This window comes from Mastigoproctus giganteus, chromosome 6 (assembly GCF_048544385.1).
Source record: "Mastigoproctus giganteus isolate SK-2022 chromosome 6, ASM4854438v1, whole genome shotgun sequence".
In the NCBI taxonomy this organism is placed as follows: Eukaryota; Metazoa; Arthropoda; class Arachnida; order Uropygi; family Thelyphonidae; genus Mastigoproctus; species Mastigoproctus giganteus.
The window spans coordinates 159182154-159202879 of NC_143580.1; the positions used below are offsets into that span (position 1 = coordinate 159182154).

The 20726-nt window shown below is 36.6% G+C and overlaps 1 protein-coding gene across 2 annotated transcripts in view; it reads right to left on the reverse strand.

Annotated features, from left to right (window-relative positions):
* gkt (tyrosyl-DNA phosphodiesterase glaikit) overlaps positions 1-20726 on the reverse strand; it is a 317491-nt gene that overhangs the window by 190995 nt on the left and 105770 nt on the right. For both annotated transcript variants that reach the window (XM_090376556.1, XM_090376558.1), the window contains exon 7: positions 4429-4463. In XM_090376556.1, the coding sequence (XP_090232682.1) occupies positions 4429-4463 (35 nt within the window). The remainder of the gene's footprint in view (positions 1-4428; positions 4464-20726) is intronic.

Genomic DNA, 20726 nt, shown 5'->3' on the forward strand with positions numbered 1-20726 from the left:
AAACAAAAGTAATGATGAACAAGTATGCCACAGAAAGGGAAATAATGATTGAAGGAGCAGTAATTGAAAAAGTGGAGTCATATACTTATCTGGAATAAGTTATTAGCTGTAATAATGATAAATGGCTGGAAGTCAAGAGAAGAATAAATTTTGGATGGATGGATAGCATTCAGGAAATATAGTCACATACTGAAGAGCAATATCCCAGTTTGTCTGAAACGTAAAATAATGAACCAATGTATACTCCCCACCATGACTTATGGAAGTGAAACTTGGGCACTCACCAAAAGAATGGAAGAGAATATATAAGCTGAGAACTACACAGCGAAGAATGGAACGAATTATATTGGGAATTAGACTGTTAAATAAGAAGAGAAACACATGGATTAGGCAGCAAACTCAAGTAAAGGACATTCTTATCAAAACTAAAGAACTAAAATGGTCTTGGGCAGGACACATAGCTCGAAGACATGATGACAGATGGACTAAGAAAATAACAGAATGGTACCCAAGAGAAGCTAGAAGAAAACCTAGAAGACAAAGGCGGAGATGGAGAGATGAAATTCATGAGTTTTTGGGTAGTAAATGGATGGCCAGTGCTCAAAACAGAAGGAATTGGAAAGTTGCTGGAGAGGCCTTCACCCTGCAGTGGATTGAAAATGCTGATGATGATGATGACTCCTCAACGTTACACCATCCTAAAGAATATCCATTAATCACAACCCTCTGCCTTCTGTCCTGCAGCTACCTAGAAATTATTCTTAAAAACTTTCCAGTAATTCCAATGTGTTCCAGCTTATACAGTTAACCTCTCATAAGGGACAAGGGACAAGGTATTCTTGTATTGATTGCGGCCTCCAGGGTTACCCCTATATACCGCTGTAGCATCTGTAGGTTATTTATAGCCGGCAAGTGTGTGTAAGTGTGTGTGTGTGTGTAAGTATATATGTGTGTTGTGATGGTTGTTGTTTGCCGGCCCTGGAGTCTTAGCAGCCGGGAGGCAGGGAGCAAGCTACCTGCGTCCCGACTCCCATCCCTAGCCACGTGGAGGCGCTCCAGGAACTATCTAAATTACACTTAGTGGGATTCCAACAAGCGGAATCCCGGTTATAGTAAATAATGAATAGGGAGGATAAAGTAGGAGAAAAGAAAGTAGAAGAAGAAATGAGAGCAAAACACTCTCTCAGGAAAAAGAGGAAAGAGGAAACTAGTTGGAAAATCTAATAAGCGAGAGAGCTTGAAGAGGTAAAATTTTGAAGCCTGAAGGCTTGTACATTTGAAAGAAAGATTCCCCTAGCCGGGAAGGAAGCCCAACTTGCACCGACAAGGGGAAAAAGAAAAGTCTCAAGGAAAGAACATAGGTAATGTACAAGTGGCTATTAGATAGCCACTTAAAAGAATAAATTAAGATAAATAATAAATACTTATGTCACCGATATGAAACATAGCAGTAAACATATTAACAAATTACACTGCATAAGCAGAGAGTAAAATATACAATATTTACAAAATAAGTAATTAAAATCTTGGCTGAAAAATTAGTCAACCAAGAAATTAACAGAAATAGTCAACCAGAAGAAATGTAGAAACATATATACAAAACAAAAAGAGACAAACAGAACTCACCCAAGGCAAAGATATGCCAAAGGCAAAACCAATAAATACTGTACAAATAAATTAGTTAACCGAATCAAAAGCAATTCTAAATTTAAATCTAAGTATAACAGATCAAAATAATAAGTTAAGTATTAAACAATAATTAATTAATATGCAGAGAAAATGTCTCTGCACAAGTAATCTAATCTATAAACATATGTACATAACCAGCAAGTGCAAAGCTGCTACCACAAGCTGCGAAAAACAAAACTTGTTTCAAATAACAAGACACGTAGAATTAACAATAATGCATACGTAAGCATAAAAAAAAAAAAAAAAAAAAAGGATGTCAATTGCCAACAAAGCAATTGGATCTGAGAGGGCGGGGAGAGGTCCATCCCACCCCTCAGAACCAAAACCCATTTACAACTAAAAATGCTAGACTAAGAACTATATGGTACTAGCAAAAACCCAACTGATTGCAGCTGCAATCAGGCAGGAAAGAAAAATACAACAAATAATCAGCCCCGCAAGAAAACAAAATTAAATCAAAACATAAGCAGCAAGAGAAGCAGCCAGCAGTAAGACAGGCTAAAGAGGAAAATCATCTCACTCAACCAGAATAGCCAACTGAAGGTTGGATCTGAGGGAGCAGGGAGAGGTCCATCCCACTCCTCAGAGCCAAACAGACAACGCAAGAAGAGAAAAACTGTCTCTTCAACATAATAATGAGCTAACTACACAAGTAATGTACAATATAAACATTTAAGATTAACTACTGATTTAAAACACAATAAAATCAGTTACTCTCAATTCTGAGAGCAAACAACAAATCAAACACAAGCACCATGATATTAACAAGATAATTACAGTATTTACAAAATACATACAATTTAACACAGAAAATCTCATAAGGGAGTGAGTCAAATGCTTTGCTAAAATCCAAATAAACTATGTTAAAATTGTTCCATTCATCCAGCTGATGAGTAACCATGTGAAAATAGCCTACTAAGTTAAACATGATTTTCCTTTAATAAAATCATGTTGTGTGTCCTTCAGAATGCCATATCTATCTATCTAAATATCCCTGGATTGTCCTCTTAATCACTGATTCTAAGATTTTCCTTACCAATGAAGTTAGACTAACTGGTCTGTAGTTACCAACTTCAGTCTTAGATAACAATAATAAGAGTGAAGTTGGTAACTACAGACCAGTTATGTATTGGGATACAGGTACTTCTCCAATCCAAAGTAATCTCTTCTGAATATAAAAATGCTCTTAAAATTAACCTCAATGGTTTAATATACTCCTCAAAATTACCGGGTAAATGCCATCAATTCCGGGAGTCTTACTTGCTCTTTAGGCTGGAAATTTTCTAATGAACAGTCATCTGTAATTTCGAAATCACTAATTTCATATGGCTTAGCTCCCACTCACACAACCTCTTTTCAGTACAAAAGGTCTTTCTTCAATAAAGATAGACACAAAGTAACTATTCAATTCTACGCAATGTCAGCTGGGTTATCTAAGACTTTCCCACACCCAATGCACAAGGATTTGATCTAATACACTTTCTTCTTCTTTGTTGCATTCACATACATGAAAAATTCCTTGTCTCCATTCTTCTTAGTCATATGCAGCCTTAGCCTACCTAACTTTAGTTTACTATCCCACGCTATCCTTTTCTGCTATATTTGACCAGCCAGCTCTGCATTCCTTCATTCATTTTAGCATCTCCTGCTGCAATATTTTCTAAGTAGTATGTATGAGTTCATGCTGTCTGCAATTTTTGCTTTAATAATATTCCATAATTGGAATGTATTCGTGCTTCTTCCCCAATCTGTCTGATTCATAGATACCGTACAGCACCTTAAACTGTCAAATCACTTCTGAAGTTAAAATCCATGCCTTTACCTTTAACTACTGTAACATCTTCCAATTAATGATTGCAAGATCACTTCCTGACAATGGTTCCTGTACTGTAAGCCCTATGATGTTATCTGTTCCATTAGTAATGATGAGGTCAAGAAAATTCTCACCCCTAGTACTTTCTTTAACATGCTGGTACAAATAACAATCATCTAGTTAATTTAAAAAAAAAATTCCCCATGGTGAGTTTCTCTCCCACTTATTCCTTTCATTTGAAATGTTGCTACTCTCAGAACATCTTGCGAACATTGGCTGTTGTTGCAACAAACAGAAATACTTGAAGTAAGTGCACGCATAACTTTGACCCATATCATCAGAAAAATGCAGATCTATATTACCCTTCTCTACCCACTATCTAACAATTTCCTTAAACCCTTAATGATACTGGCAAAAATTCTTGCACTACCTTGTTCAAATGAATACCATCTCTACAAAATAGATTTCTTTTACATACAAGCGTAGAGCATGCTGGTAAAAATTTCCCTCCTAGAACATTGCAGATTCCCCGAAGTCTTGAGTTAATCAACAAGGCTTTCAGCATATAATCTCTCCTATTGTGTCTGGGCAAAATTGCAAACACACATTCTAACCTAACTTGTGGCATGTTTTCAGTATAGCCCTGTATTTATCCAACAAATGGTTGGATAAATGAATAATAATGCTCTCTTTACCCTCCTCCCCTTTAAATATAACAATCTGTTGGTAATATCAATTGTTGCCCAGGGCAAACACACCCTGGTTCTGATCCACCTATCTTTATCACAAAAAATGTTACAAGATTTCGATGACAATCACCTTCAACCAGAGAAGTTTGCACTTTTGACTATTCTTTTCTGGGACCCTTTTATAGTAGAAAAACTATAAAATGCATAGCAACATTCAGCAATAACAAGTAAACTTACGTGTGGTGTGTGCCAAACATGATTTCCAATTTTGCCTAATGAGAAATGGGGGAAAAAAAACTTTTAGAAGAAATACAATATAAATCATTGGCATAAATTTTAAAAATATGCATTTTTAAATTAAAATCATAAGATTGTTGAATAATACTACCATATGTAGAAAATTAATTTTCAGAAATTTATAAATTTTTTTCCAAAAGGTTTTGAAAAAAAATTCAAACAAGAAAAGTGCTAAACTTTGTCATTTAACTCATTTCCTACAAAATAAGCATCTTCTGGTATTCCATCCCATCTTGTAATTTTCTGAACTAATTCAAAAAATTCATAAATCTTAATTGATAAACATGAAATAACTGTGCAATATAATAAACATGAAAAAACTGTGCAATATAAATAAAAATGAAAAAACTGTGCAATATAATAAACATGAAAAAATGATTCTGCTGTGGCCTGTTTAAATAACTTCATCTATACTTCATTTTAATAAATTTCTTTTAAAGTTCTTTTAATAGATTTTTTTTGGGTGGGGAGATATTAAATGTGATCAATAAAAATTTACAGTTAACACCATAGAACTTCAATAAAAATTTACAAACAGCGACAGCGGTATATCTATTTTAAGTGATATCCTTTGCTCACACACCAAACAAAAGCTACCAGTTACTTGGGAGGCAGGAGAATTTGAAATCAAATTCTAGTCATTTCAGAACTTAATACAGTAATTTTGTTTTTCTGTTTGTCTCTCCACAGCAGAATATCAATAATGAGTAATATCATCAAAATGGTGCCTCCATAGCCAGGTGGGCAGGAGCAGTAGTGCACAGCACACGCTTCTTGATTAGACCAAGATTCGTGCCCGTACCCACCAAATACGGAGGATGTGGTAGGCCAGGGAATGACCACCGCATGTTCCCAGCCCGGATAAAGGGTGAGGGTTGGCGTCAGGAAGGGCATCCAGCCGTAAAAATTGCATGCCAAAACATTAAAAAAACGTTGACCCCATATAATAATAGGAAAAGGCAGGGAAAAAAAAAAAAAAAAAAAGTAATATCATCAAAATGATGAAGACTAATTTGAAAATATAGTCCTCTTATGTAAAAAATATTGAGCAATTTTGCTATTGCATGATCAGGTATTTAATACCAAAATTTTATTGTGCAGAGAGTTTCGCTACCTGCGTGATTTTTGTTTACGAAGCTTCAAAAATAGGAATGAAAAGCAGATTTTGACTATTTATATATGTTTTTTATATGATTGAAGATTTCATTGAAGGAGAAACACGTTTCACCATAATAACATAAAATTCCACAGAATTCCAGCTGTCAATCTTATTGCAAATGCAATAAGATCGACTTTACTACCCATTTATAATTATATTGCACTAACAGAAAAGCCCAATAAACTGGAAATTGCAAATTGTTTTTATTGTTTTATGGTCAGGATGTCCAGAAATGTGCTTTAGAAAAATATCACAAAGGCATTCAAAAATGATTCTTATAACCAAACATAGCAATAAATGGTGGTGAGATTGTCCGGTTATTTTTGAAACAACTTCCTAGTTTGGGAACCCTCTTCATCAGTTATCCTACGTTAGCTGTTCAGACAGAATTTTTTTCTGGTTCACGTAATGTAAAGTGTTTTAATCAGTAAGCATTGTTTTTGACGATTTAATATTTCTTGTCTATATAAAGTGTGCGTTTGATTAGTGCCTAAAATGAAGAAAGCTACAAAAATTTTTTTTTTTTAAATTTAGAGGAAAAATTAAAAATCATTAAGGAATTAGAAAATGGTGAAAAGGTTGTGACATTGGCCAAGAAATACAGCATAAATGAATCTAGCATTCAACGAATTAGGGAAAATGCTGAGAAAATTAAAAGTTCAGTTATCTGTTCCACATCATTGGCTGCAAAAAGCACTACGAAAGTGAGAAATCTGTTAATAGAGAAAACTGAAAAAAAATTTTTTTCTGGATAGAAGATCTTAATCAAACAAGAGTGTCTCTTAGTTCAGATATTATTCGAACAAAGCTCTGCAAAAATTTTTAATCGCTTACAACAAGAAGCCGGTCCATCCAATGCAGGTGGCTTTCAGGCCAGTAAGGGCTGGTTTGGAAATTTTAAAAGACGTCACCTTCACAATCTAAAATTAACGGGTGAAGCAGCCAGTGCACATACGGAAGCTGCTTCTTTGTATCCAAAAACTTTAAAGGATGTCACTGCAACTGAAGGCTATACAACAAGTCAGGTGTTTAACTGATGAGACCAGCTTATTTTGTAAGTGTATGCAGAGCTGCACATTCATTTCAAAAGAAGAGAATACCACCCCAGGTTTCAAAGCTGCAAAAGATAGGTTAATACATTTGTTATGTGGCAATGCAGAGGGTGACTTTAAGTGTAAACCGCTTCTAATTTATACATCAGAAAATCCTTGTTCTGTTAAAGAAATATCAAAAAAAGTTCCTTACCAGTTCATTGGAAATCGAACAAAAAAGCCTGGATGACAGTTAAAATCTTCAAGAATTGGTTTTTAAAATGCTTTTGAGTTGAAACAAAAAGATATTGCCTGAAAAGGAACATAGCTGTTGTTGTTGCTGGTGTAGGGATTTATTAGGCGAATCGGCAACTATGGCTATAGCGTGCGCCAAAAGAACATTGCACTCAATATCTTGCTCATTCTTGACAATGCGCCCAGTCACGATCGAAGTGAGTGGTCCTTTAGACACCTCAGATCACAACTTGGTGATTGTCTCTTCTCCAATGGAGCCTTTATCTCATGGCTATTCCCAACCTCATACTGTTTGCATTACAAGAATGCAAAATGGGATGACCTGTGAGATTTCTTTTCTTCTTTTCCTTGGTTGGATTACTGTTTCAAATCTTCTCACGTCAACGTTTGCTCAGATCATGTCAGCGAAATTATTCTTGTAGGAATGGAATCCTTTATTCCACATTAAAATCTCTTCCTTTATCTAAACCTTGGTTTTCCAATAAATGTGCTAAGGCTGTTCAAGAGAAGAACGTTGCATATCGCAATTGGCTTGTTTCCAATTCTTCAGTTTCATTTTCTGCCTACACCAAAGCTTGCAACAATTGTAAAGCAGTTATTAATCAGTCCAAACTAGATTTTGAACAGGCTAAGAGTAGAAAACTTGCTTCTTGCCTTAATGGCCGGCATTCTGGTCTCTTGCCTAGCTATTGGCTGCAACTTTTGCCCATCTCTGCTCCCACCTCTGTCAAAACCAGATGGTTCTATTGTCACTTCAGCCAAAGATAAAGCTGAACTGCTAGCATCCCATTTTTCTTCCGACTCATGTATTAATGATCTTGGTAAAACACCTCCCACCATTCCCAACACGCTCCATTCAATGCCTCTTGTGGTCTTCCGTCAAAAGTATGTCAGAAGGATTTTGACGAATCTTGATGCTAAGAAAGCTCCAGGTCCTGATGGTATTTCTCCACTTGTTCTCAAAACCTGTGCTCCTGAACTTACTCCTGTTCTTTGCCACCTTTTTTCACTTACTTATTCCAAAGGTGTTTCTCCTTCTGCTTGGAAATTTGCTCATATCCAGCCAGTTCTTAAAAAGGGTGACAAATCCCTCCCATCCAATTATCATCCCATTGCAGTTACTTCAATTATTTCTAAAGTAATAGAGAAATCAAGTAACTGCCAACTCTTAAACTACCTAAAAACTTTCCATCTAATCAATGATTGCCAATATGGATTCCATCAGTGTTGATCCACTGGTGATATTCTGGCTTATGTTACCCATTTATGGACAAATTCAATGGAAAAGTTTGGTGAAACACAAGCAGTTGCTCTTGACATCTCAAAGGCTCGATCATGTTTGGCATAAAGGTCCTGTAAACAAGCTTCCATCTTATGGTTTTCCAACTGTTTTTTGTAATTGGTTATGCAGTTTTCTCTCTTATCGTTCACTGAGGGTGATGGTAGATGGCTCTCTGTCTTCTAACTTCTCAACTAATGCAGGTGTCCCCCAAGGTTCAGTTCTTTTCCTCTTGTATATTAATGACCTTCTTCCATTAACTGGAAATCCTATCCATAGTTTTGCCAATGATAGCACATTGCATTCCATTTTGAGAAACCTTGCCCTGCTCAATCAGCTTTAACTTCTCGAATATCTGCTATTAATTCCTTAAATGCCAATCTCCAGTGGAGCAAAGACAACTTAGTTGATTTAAAACCTTCTAAAACTCAGGCTTGTCTTATATCTCGGAAAAAGGATTCTTCTGCTCCTATGCTTATCTTTAGTGACACTCCAATTTCTAGGCAAAATGATATACAGTGAAACTTCCCTTTAACGGACAGCCATGGGGAACGAAAATGTGTCCGTTAGAGAGAAGTGTCCGCTAACAAGAAGTCTGAGGGAGAAAAAAAAAAAAAAAAGAAAGAAAAATCGTTAAACGTTTAATGTAAAAATAAATTAAAATATATACAGATTTTGAACAATATTTTTGTAAATAATATACAATTACATACACAAGAGATAACGAAAAATCGTTAAACGTTTAATGTAAAATTAAATTAAATTATATACAGATTTTGCATAATATTTTTGTAAATAATATACATACAATTGTGCTATGCGTATTATGACTTTACCTTATGAAAAACACATACCGTAATCACTTATTTTCTTCTGCACCTTCTTCCGGCTGATAATTTTGTTTTCAACATTTGTTTGGAGTGAAGAAACCATCGAAAGTCCTTCAGTAAGATACTTCAGCGGCGAAAAACATTTTTAAACGATTGATTTGTATGAGCGCTTCTATTTTCATCGGTGGTTCGTTGTTAATATGTTCTTCGACATAATGACCTCCTTCCATTTATTCATCCTCATGAGGAACTTCTTGAAAAATATTGATGATAATGTCGTTGATATCTATAGCACCATCTTCTGTAGTGAGGTTTGAGTCTATATCTTTGTTGCCAGGGTCACTTGTAGCTGAAGTATCGTACATTATCAATAGATGAAGTTCTTATTCTTCTTGGTGCTCCACATTTGCTGTTCACAACTTCAATTTTTGCATTTGACAAGCCAGACTTTACAAAACAGTTCGCGACAGTTTGTTTTCTAATTGCGTTTACTGAAGAGGAAATCCATTGAATCGCATCTAGGATGCTGATTTTCTTTGCAAGGTCACTCGCACATGTTACATCGTTCATGTTTGCAATGAGATGTCTTAAAACACGTTTTCTGTTGTGAAGTTTAAAATTTTTTTATTATCCCTTGATCCAAGGGCTGACACTCTGCAGATGTGTTTGGTGCAGAAAAACGATTTGGATGTTGGACAATTCAATGTGCGGGTGAGATGCAGCATTATCCATGAAAAGAATAATTTATCATGTTTTGGTTAAAGTGACTTATCCATTCGCTCATGATATCTCTTGTCATCCACGCTTTTTATTAGACTTTCAATCAACATTCAAGATTCAACTTTATGCCCTTGAAACAACGAGGATTTTGTGGTTTTCCTATAACAAGAGGTTGTTCAAAGTCTCCCAGCATATTTGTACACAATAGTACAGTCAAGAGTTCCTTAGAAATTTTTCCGCCCTGGCACTTTTCGTTTTTTAGACTAATTGTTTTTTCAGGAAGAACTTTAAAAAACAACCCTGTTTTGTCACAGTTGTAAATATCCTTAGCTTCAAAATCACAACATAAATCTTCCAATGTGACGGTTCACTCTGTTACAACCCCCGTATCAACAGATCCACCTTCACCACTTACGGTTTTCCAAGAAATTTTATGCTGAGTTTTGAACTTGTCTAGCCATCCTACAGAAGCTTTGAACTCATTTACTCCCATAGATTTCGCAACCTCCAAAGCCTTTTCCCTAATAATAGGCCCATTAATGGGAATTTTTTTAGCACATTCGCGACAAAACCACTCATACGTAACATTGTCAATTTGAAGTCCAACAGTTTTCGGGAATGATTTTTGAACCTGATCATTTCCGTGTTGCCAAAATTGTTTGAACAGTTCATTTTTTTTCTTTAGGATGTCGCTCACCTGCGTCTTCCCGATTTTGAATTTTGCAGCGAGATTGCGAACACTATTTTTTTGCCGACCATATGCATTAATGAGTTCAACTTTATCTTTTAAAGTTAAATGTTTACGAGAAGACATTGTGCACTTCACACGACACTGAACAAAACTGAAAAGACGAAAGGCCGACCATATTCCCCCCCCCTGCACACACCGAATTCATCAGAAGTTTTACACGTGCCTTAAAATTCTTGAAAAAGGGTTTAGAACCGCGACGCAAACCTTAATAAAATTCAGAGAATCGGAAATAGAAAATAAACACACGATTGAGGCAATACGTGGAAGAAACGTTCCTAGAAAAAGGGCCGTGAGCTCGCCCGCTGTCCGTTATGGGGAGATCAAATTAAGTGCTAATCTAAACAAAACAGTGCAGATTGCCTGTCTGCTTCCATTACAGAGAATGTCCGCTAGACAGAAGCTGAAAACACGTTAAAACCAATGGAGGTGAGTTGGGGAATTTGAAAATGTCCGTTGTAGAGGATGTCCGTTAACGAGAGGTGTCCGTTAGGAGAAGTTTCACTGTATATCTCTTTTGGGGATTACCCTGACTTCTAATCTCTCTCTCTTGGCACAAGCACATTACAAATATTGCTTCCTCTGCATCTAGAAAACTTGGTTTTCTCTTTCGCTCTCGGTGTTACTTTTCTTCCAAACAGCTGCTCACTCTGTATAAATCGCAAACCCACCCTGCCATGGAATATTGTTCCCACATCTGGGGTGGTGCCCCCAAAACCGCTCTCAGGCTTCTTGATTCCATTCAGAAGAGGGCAGTTAAGTTAATTAATGACTCCTCTCTAACAGAGTCTCTCCACTTTCTGTCCCATAGACATACTGTTTCTGCTGCATGCCTTTTCTACAGATACTTCTACGGGCACTGTTCTTCTGAACTGGCTTTTATAATTCCTGCTGTCTCTTTCAAAGCAGTACGAACACGTGCTGCCACCAGCCAACATCGATTAACTGTCCAATTTCAAACTCACAGAACCAACTTTTCATCTTCTTCGTTTATTCATTCAACTGCCGTTTTCTGGAACCGCCTTCCTTCATACGTATTTCCTGAAAATTACAGTCTACAGAAATTCAAATCTAATGTCAAAAAATATCTTCTTTCATCTTCTCAACCTCCAACCCAAGCGCGGTACTAAGTATAGGTTCTAATACCTCTCGTGTTTGGGGTTTTCATAAAAAAAAAAAAGAAAAAAGTCACCATACACGTTTGTCTGATCTGCACCCAAATGTGAAAGTTACCTTTCTTCCAGTGAATACAAGTTCGTTAATTCAGCCGATGGACCAAGGTGTTATAGCTTCCTTTAAAGTTTATTATCTAAGAAGATCTTTTTTACAATTGGCTGAAGCTACTGATGGAATAGGCAGTGTTTCCATTCAAAATTATTGACCGAATTATAATATTCTTGATTCGGTAAAAAATATTGAATTCGTGTGGGGTGAATTTAAGAACTCAACAAAGCATGCAGTGTGGAAAAAGCTGTGGTCACAAAGCTGCACTAGAGAAGACACGGTTGAAATGCTGGAGGTAGCTGAGATTGTGAGAATTAGCAAAATGATTAGTGGAGAGGGATTTGAAGAACTGGAAACAGCAGATATCACAGAGGTCCTTGAATCTCATAGATAACAATTATCAGTGGATGACATTTTTTCACGATGTGAAGAAGAAGATAACAAAAATGACAAAAAAGATTAAAATGAAGATGTACACAAAAATTTGACTGTGAAGAGACTAACTGAGTTTTTAAGACTTGCAAATCAGCTTAGCCAAGAAGCTCTGGATATGGATTCTAATTTGGAGAGGAGTTTAAATTTTTGCAGGACTTTATCGTTAGCTTTAGTTCCTTATGAACAAATTTACAGAAAAATAACGTGCTTCTAAGCAAATAATTTAAAAAAGTGCCGGATACTGTTGCAAGTTTATCACAGAAAAATAGCGAAATAGCGATGAAGAAGCAATGAATTAATTTAGATTAAAAATCTAGAGGTAAGTATAGCAAGATTAATTTTATGGACATGTTTGTAATTTTTTTTGTTTTTTCTTACCAAATGAAGACAATTTTTTTCAATTTAATTTTTTTTTGCACATTTTTTCTGTGTGCAGATATGGAATCCTCATTATGTCACAAACTACGTTTTGCATTTCATGGATTTGGACTGGGCGGTGTTTTCCTGGAACATAATCCCCACTCAAATTGGGGGATGACTATACTTGTTTTAGCATTACATATGTTTCTGTAACAGTTGTTCTCCAATTTGAAACAAATTTAATATTCTGACCATTATTCTTTATTAGCATTACTTTCACAAATCTTATATCAAATCTATTCAAATCAAATATACAAATCTTTCACAAATCTTAACAGACTTATACTAGTTGTCCCCAACTTCTTGCACAAGTGAGCTGCACTGAATGGTCAAACATATTGTGAGAGCTACACCTTGAAACAGATTTGTGCAGAACTGCACCTTCAAACAGAAATTTAATATCTAGTTAGTAACCTAACTATAAAATTAAGTGGCTAGATAACTAACTTGTTATGCAATAATGTATAAACAGTAATCAATATTGTTAAACAATTTTTATTCAATTTTTTTTTGTAACGTTTAATTCACAGTATTTGTAGAGTAGGTATATAGGTGGAGAAAATGTCCCCCCTTTTTTATGAATTTTTACAATGTTCCAGTTAGCTGTGCTTTTACTATACTTGGGAAAGTACTCAACTTCCTTTTTACTATTAACTTTAAGATTTCTCTTTTTCAGTAATTATAAGAGGTTAAAGGTGTTCTGGAAACCTCATACTCACTGTTTGCATGAGATACAAAGCAAGACTAAGTGGTAGATGATTTTCACTACCTTGCTTGATGGATTCCTGAAGTGGGTAAAACTTTTTTCAGTCTTCAGAGCAGTTACAGTTTTCCCCAATGTTAATATTTGCAGATACAAGAGAACTGCTTGTGAGGCAACGAAGCTTTCACTATAAGAATACCATTTTCAACATGATTTCCAAGCACTACTTAGATAGGACCAACTGTATACATTTTGTTTGAGTTCGCTTTTTAGTCGGTCAGCCAGAAAAATAATTTTGCAGCCATTTCTCTGCTAAATCATGCTTGGGGGGAAGGCAAAGAAATGATGTACAGAGGTACACCACTGACACTACACATTAGCATTAGCAAAGGGCACATGATGCAAGAAAGCAAGATTATATAGCATCAGCCAAAAAAAAACAAAAAAAAAAAAAAACACTTATTTCACCCATCCCCTCACTCCAAATGTTTGTCAAGTTCTGCCTTGAATCTATGTACACATGTTGACTATATTTTCTTTATGAGAACATTATAGCTAACCTTCCATGTTTTAATGGTTAAAGATTTGTGAACAGCTAAAAGAATTGAACAAGATTACATCATAAACAAAAATAAACCCATTTTTTTAAACATACAAACATACCTGTATAAAACACTGGACTTTTTCTTCTTTCACTTGTATTCAGCTTTGGGAGCATTTCTTTTCACCATCCAACAATAATTGACTAACATGGCAACACTCCATTTCCTTTTGTATCTTTGTTCCATCACTGCGATGTCTTGATGGAAGCACTCACCATGTTCGTCAGTGACAGCACCACAGTTTGGAAGGAAGAAATCCAGGTGTGAGTGCAAGAAATGCATCTTCAATGACATGTTGCACCCCAGTTTTTTGTAAGTAATGAGATCTTCCACAACCTGACTGTAGTTGCTGGCTTTAACATTTCCTAGAAAACCAGTTGAAACATTTTGAAAAGCTTTCCATGCTGATTTCTCACTATCACTAAGGACACATTCGAACTGTTGTCTTTGAAATGTTGCCTTATTTGTGGACAATGAAAATGCCTGCCTTAATTTTCTCTGTAATAAGTCTTGGGAATTTCTCTTGCAAGTATGTGAATGCAGGACTGTTCACTTCCAAAGCTTTCACAAAATTTTTCACGAGCCCCAGTTTCTTGTGGAGTGGTGGAAACAAAACTATTTGTATCTACCAGAGGTTCAAATGCTATGTTCTTAATTTCAGGTGTTAATGATTTTTGTTGAGGCCAATTCCTCTTCCCTTAGTGCATATCCTTGGCATGACTATCCCACTCACAGAGAAAACAACAATACTTAAAATTGAAGAGGCCTGTGGTACTGGGTTCCACAGATAAATAAAGAATTCGGTTCAACTGGTAAGAACAGTAACTAAGTTTAATAATATAAGTAATTAACAGTAACTAAGTTTAATAATATTAACAAAAGCTTTCGAGATTAAGTATCCCTTCGTCAGCTGTGAGAATACATACATAAAACATTATAAATGGAATGTGCAGAGAGGGTCATGTTGAGTAAAAAGGGAAAGCATCCATGAGGATGTGTATGAATGCTAAAGCATTTACTGGGCAGAACCAAGCAATTGTTGTTGTTGATGCAGGGTGCATACACGGGCTGAGTGCTAGCATTTGTCATATTGTAACACTACAGACTCCACGATTGGGTGTAGCCGCATGCCTCTATTGTGATTAAAAACGATATGGTAACCACATATGTGCAGTGACTTAAGCTACATTCGTTGATGGTAGTGGTGGGATTGGTCAATAACCATGGTATCACGTCTGGGATTGAGGTCATGTTGCTTGACCAATAGTGCTCTGCAACTGCAGAGTGTGCAGAGTCAGCCAACTGAATAGCCCTTTCATGTTCTGAGAGGCAGGTGATGTGGTATATTGTACTGCTGTGTAAAAGAGGGGGGGGGGGGAATGGGTGTCTTCTGTGTAAAGGGGGAAACAGGTGTCTTCACTTGTCCCCCCTCTTTTACACAGCAGATGCAGCAGTAGCAAGAGATCACAATCTTCCATCAGGAAGTTGCAGGCACTTTATCCGGTACCCACGGAAGATCTTAGAAATGTGATATGAAGCGCCCGGGTATAAATGTGATATGAATATGGGATGTAGGCAGTAGGGGTTGTCTCGTCACTATTGGGGGGCCCTCGGGTGTGCGGCAAGCTCACAGAATTCTAGATCACTTGTTCAAGACATAGGTGGGATAGCCACAGTTTGTGAGGTCAGCTCTTATCTTAGAGACCTCATTGAGCCTGGTGTCCATGGAGATGGAATGAGTCCAGGCTCAAGAGAATAGTGCGCTGACTTGTAGTTGGCAAAATGGCCAGAGCAGATGGGCTTTCGGTAAACTAAAGTTTCTAGAAGTGAGCCTATGGCTTCACCAGAACGTTCAGGAAGGAAAGAGTGTTGCTTGATTAATTTTATTGTGAACTGGATGAAGGGATATAGGGAGTTGAGATGTTGTAGTAGTTGTGTCTCTGAACCTCAGGGGATAATAGTGAAGACATCGTCAGCATATCGACACCAGAGGGTGATGGGACCAGCAGGTTCAGGAATGTGTTCCTCCAACTCCTCCATTGCAATGTTCACTGAGGCACCCACAGCCGTGCTGTCGATTTGTCTGAAGAGAGAGTCACCAAACGTGACCACTCTGCCGGACAAGCACAAATTAAGGGCAGTACAAATATCCTCCGTGGATAGAGAGATTCTGTCTGGTAAGCTGGTGTTTCTAATCAAATGGTCCTTGGCATATACACAATGGTTTGCTGCACAGGTATGGAAGTAAATAAAGAGACAACATCAAAGGATACCATGATCTTGTCTTCAAGAATGGTGAGGTGTTTGATGAAGTGCAAGAATTCTTTACTGATCAAAAATGTATGACTAGTATTTTCTACTAGGAACTGTCGAAATACGGGTGACGTATTTCGACAGTTCATATTTGGAGAATTGCAGCAAGAGACAATTGGTCTTAAAAGAATGCCTGGCTTGTGCACTTTCGGCAGGCCATAGAACTGGGGGAGCTGGCAGCCTGTGGCGTGTGATTGCCAACATGTGGACTTTGAAATCTTCCCGGACTTGAGCCAATCATTAACTAACTTATTGACCCTAGATTCCAATTGCTCCAAGATTTTGATGGGAGGGGCCATCCATTGATTACCACCTTCTGTCTTCTCTCACTCAACCATCCTTGTATCCATAGCAGAAACTTTCCCTTAATACCATACTGTTTCAATTTGTACAGCAACCTTTTATGTGCAAGAGTATCAAAATTATGTTTTGAATCTAGTTCCTTTGTGACCACATCATAATATCCAATCAAATTGGTCAGGCAAGATTTCCCCTTTATATTGCATAAAGGAAATGGTTAGGCAACATCCTGAGTAGAGAATATAGGTCTGGAAGCTGCATTTTAGCAAGGACATTGATCTGTTGGAATGGGTGCAGCGAGGAGCAATATTATTGCTGTGGGGAGCAAAAGGCTGGACTTGTCGGGAAAGGCTTCAGATTTGTGAACTGTAGTGTCTGAAGACTAGGCACTTGCAAGATCTGATTGAGGTGTTTAAAGGCCTTGAATGGATTTAGTAAGCTAAATCCATTCAATACTAATGGAATCCTTCCTCTTGCTCAGACTACAAGCATTGGGTGACATAAATTCAAATTGAGAAAGGATGGCTGCAGGAAGTTTGCTTTCGGGCAGAGGGTGGTTGATTGTTGGAAAAAACTCCCATCTGGTGTTGTAGAGGTGGGCAGTTTGAATAAATTCAAAGAAGAGCTAGATAAACTATTAGATTATATAGATGATATGGGAAGTGTTAACTTGTTTTTTTTTGGTTGACGCTGTATAAGCTTGCTTTCTTCCATCATTTTCCAACGCTACTACTATTACTACTAATAATGAGCCCAAGCATTTCTGTTATTTTGTGTTTTGTTATTCTAGCCTTAGGCATGATTTTGGTCTAAATTTAATTTAAAAGTACCATAAAACTAGAAGATATATCCTACACTAACTTTAGCTTATCAATGGCAGTATGCTTAATTTATGTACTACGTGACAGTTATGTTATAAAATCATGTTTATATTTGCTATAAATTTATGAACATAATAAAAATACTTCTAATATTAATTATATTCCTAAGGAATTGCACAGAAAAATACTGAAAAGCTTTTATATTATTCTTATGTCAATACAAATTTCAAAGGCCAAGAAAACAAATTTGCCAACTTTATCAGATAATCACAAATAGTAACGGCATTACTAATTTTAAACAAAAGATAACAAAAACCAATAATTTTTAAGAAATAAAAAATTCCACTTAGCAGACCTCAAAAAGTGATTTGACTATATAGTCTTAAAATGATCCCCATACTGATGAGAGCTCACCAGTTCACTCCATTCCCTCTGAAACATGCATTAATTTTCTGTGTTGCATGCTTTTTTATAGATATTTCTATCAGCGGTGTTAATCTGATTTGTCACCTACAATTGTTCTTCCTTCTGAACCTATTAGACATGCATAGTAATGAATCATCAGAGATTAACAATCACCTTTTGTACTTTGTGCTTTTTAGGCATGTTCACACACACACACACACACACACACACACACACACACACACACACACACACACACACACACACACACACACACCAATTGTCTTCACTATATCCATCTGTCCATATGCATGTAACAACGACTCCTGGCGGATGGAGTTTTGCGAAAATTTATATTTGGGCCTTTTTAAAAATATTTGTTAATATATATTTTTCATTAAAATTGGACAAACAGAAATATGGCAATTATTATTTATGTTTTCTATACAACTTGTATGTTAAAAAAAAAAATTCATATATTAAATCTGTAGCTTTAGAGAGTTCGTGCAGGTTTTGCATGCATGGACTATCTAAATCAGTGGTTCTCAACCTTTTTTGCCCCATGCACCCTTTTCATCATATGTTAATCCCCCCCATTTCAAAGAATGATGTCATTCTCCTCCTCCCTTTCCAAGGTTGTCTGACTCAAAAGGTGCATTCCAAAAAAGATAAAAAGTGAAATATTTATCTTTATTTTTAATTTAATATGTGACATCAAATAAAGTGTGATGTAGTATAGATTATGTATAATATGCAGAATTGTAGTTTGTAGAAAGATCAATATTACCACAGTTTGAGTCTGTCAATCTGTGGTCCCAATTCTCCACCTGAAACCCCAAAATACCCCTCAGGAGGGAATTCCCACCTGGTTGAGAACCCCTGATCTAAATGCAAGATACACGAATGTAGTGTCACTCGTGGAGTGATACATATACAGTATATTCGAGAGATCAGAGAGGCTTAAAAAAAATCAACAGAAGAATAATAAATATTGTAATAAGTATGTGTAGGAATTAGGGCTAAATAGCCTCAGACTGCAGGAAGAGTTTGCTGTCATTTAAAGTCAGTGAATAAGCATCATTACATAATAACTCATATTGTGAATTCATTCAAGAGTTGCCTATTTCATTATATTTCGAATAAGTAATGCTTCCCTACTACAGAAAATTACTGTTACTTATTCTCTGTGGGCACCACTACCCAGATGGCCATTTCAGGGCTATTTGGCCCTCATCAATGAGTGGGTAGTTATACTGATGTATTAAACAACACCTCCACTTGGCATCTCTCATATTGTGAAATGAATTTACAACTAGGTTGTCAACTGTTATACCATCAGGGTACCTACCTACCTACAGAGGCAAGGGGCCAAAAGCCCTGAAACAGCCATCTGGGTGATGGTGGCACCCACAGAGAATAAGTAACAATAGTCTTCTCTACTGGGGGAGGCATTACTTATTCGAGGTATAACGAGACAGGCAACTCATTGTGAAGGAATTCACAATATGGAATGTTAGGTAATTATGTCACTGCACGATTTCAGCTGTTTTACTGTTCATGGAAACTATGGATGCTAATGGTTGTTGTTATTTGGTTTTTAGGAACATTAGCAACTAAGGCCATATTGCTCCCGGGATATGTGGTGATCATTCCCTGACCTTTCCGCATCCTCCGTATTGGTGGTCACGGGCTCGAACCCCAGTCTAATCAAGAAGTGTGTGCTACGAACTGCTGCTCCTGCCCACCTGGCTACGGAGGCGCCGGATGCTAATGGACTAACTTATATGACAAACATTTTGTAAAATTATAATCTTAGTAATTATTTGATGAGGAGATAATATATTTACTTTTCACTTCTATTAATCACAGAAGAAAAAAAATTGATTTAATTTAAGGAAAAAAAATAATAATAAAATACACCTGAAATATAATGCACTGCATATATTAACTAGCTGTTTTTTACAGGTATTCATCGCATTTATACTATAATGTGCCACTTTCTTCTAAACCTATTAGAACATAATCCACTAAGAGGAAGTAAAATTAGTTCATAAACTAATATTACTTCCTCTCTGGCAATTCTCTCCATTTTTTTTCAGTAACTTTTCTTGGCCCCTATGAATTACAAACTATAGTTATTCAGTTCCTACTGAATTGACACAGGAAAGCAAGGCATATGTATTATCAGTTAAATATATATTAAAAAAAAATCCTTCCTTCATTTCTTTCAATCTGATATATATGTAAATATTTATCCAATCCCTTTTAATGCAAAAAAAAAAAAAAAAAAAAGTAGGTACAAATTTATTCCATTAGCCAATTTATCTTCAACTAAAGACATATTTTCCTGCATTTAGACTTCAGTTATTCTTTTTTAATTTAAATTTATATCCATTTGTGTATATACAGGGTGTCTCAAAAATATTGGTACAAACATTTAGGGGAGGTAGGTAACATCTAAAGGAATGTGAAGCATAGGAACCGATAACTGGAAACGTCACCGTAAGTTGGTACACGGCGCTGTTCATCAGTTCGCGAGAGGGAAAATTTCTGGTTTACTCATTCAAGCAGTAGTCGCTGCACAAAGAGCATGCATTGATATACGAACTGTGAACTGGCAGATGTGCACCTAGTGTATGGATTAGCAGAGGGCCCACACAGTGTGCGACTCCATGCGGCACAACACTGCTTCGCAATAAATGTGTGGGCAGGTATGGTTGGCGACTGCTTAGTCGGCCCATACCTGTTACCATCCCGCATGAACTCCACTAAATATCGGATCTTTCTTGAACAAGTTCTACCAGGGTTACTTGACGATGTTCTAGCAAATATGAGACGCAACATTTGGTTTCAACATGATAGGGTGCCTGCCCATTACGGAAGGGATGTTCGTGACCATTTGAACAGGCATTTTGGGCGTCGATGGATTGGCCATGGTGGACCTGTTGCCTGGCCCCGACACTTACCTGATTTATCGAGCCTTGATTTCTTTG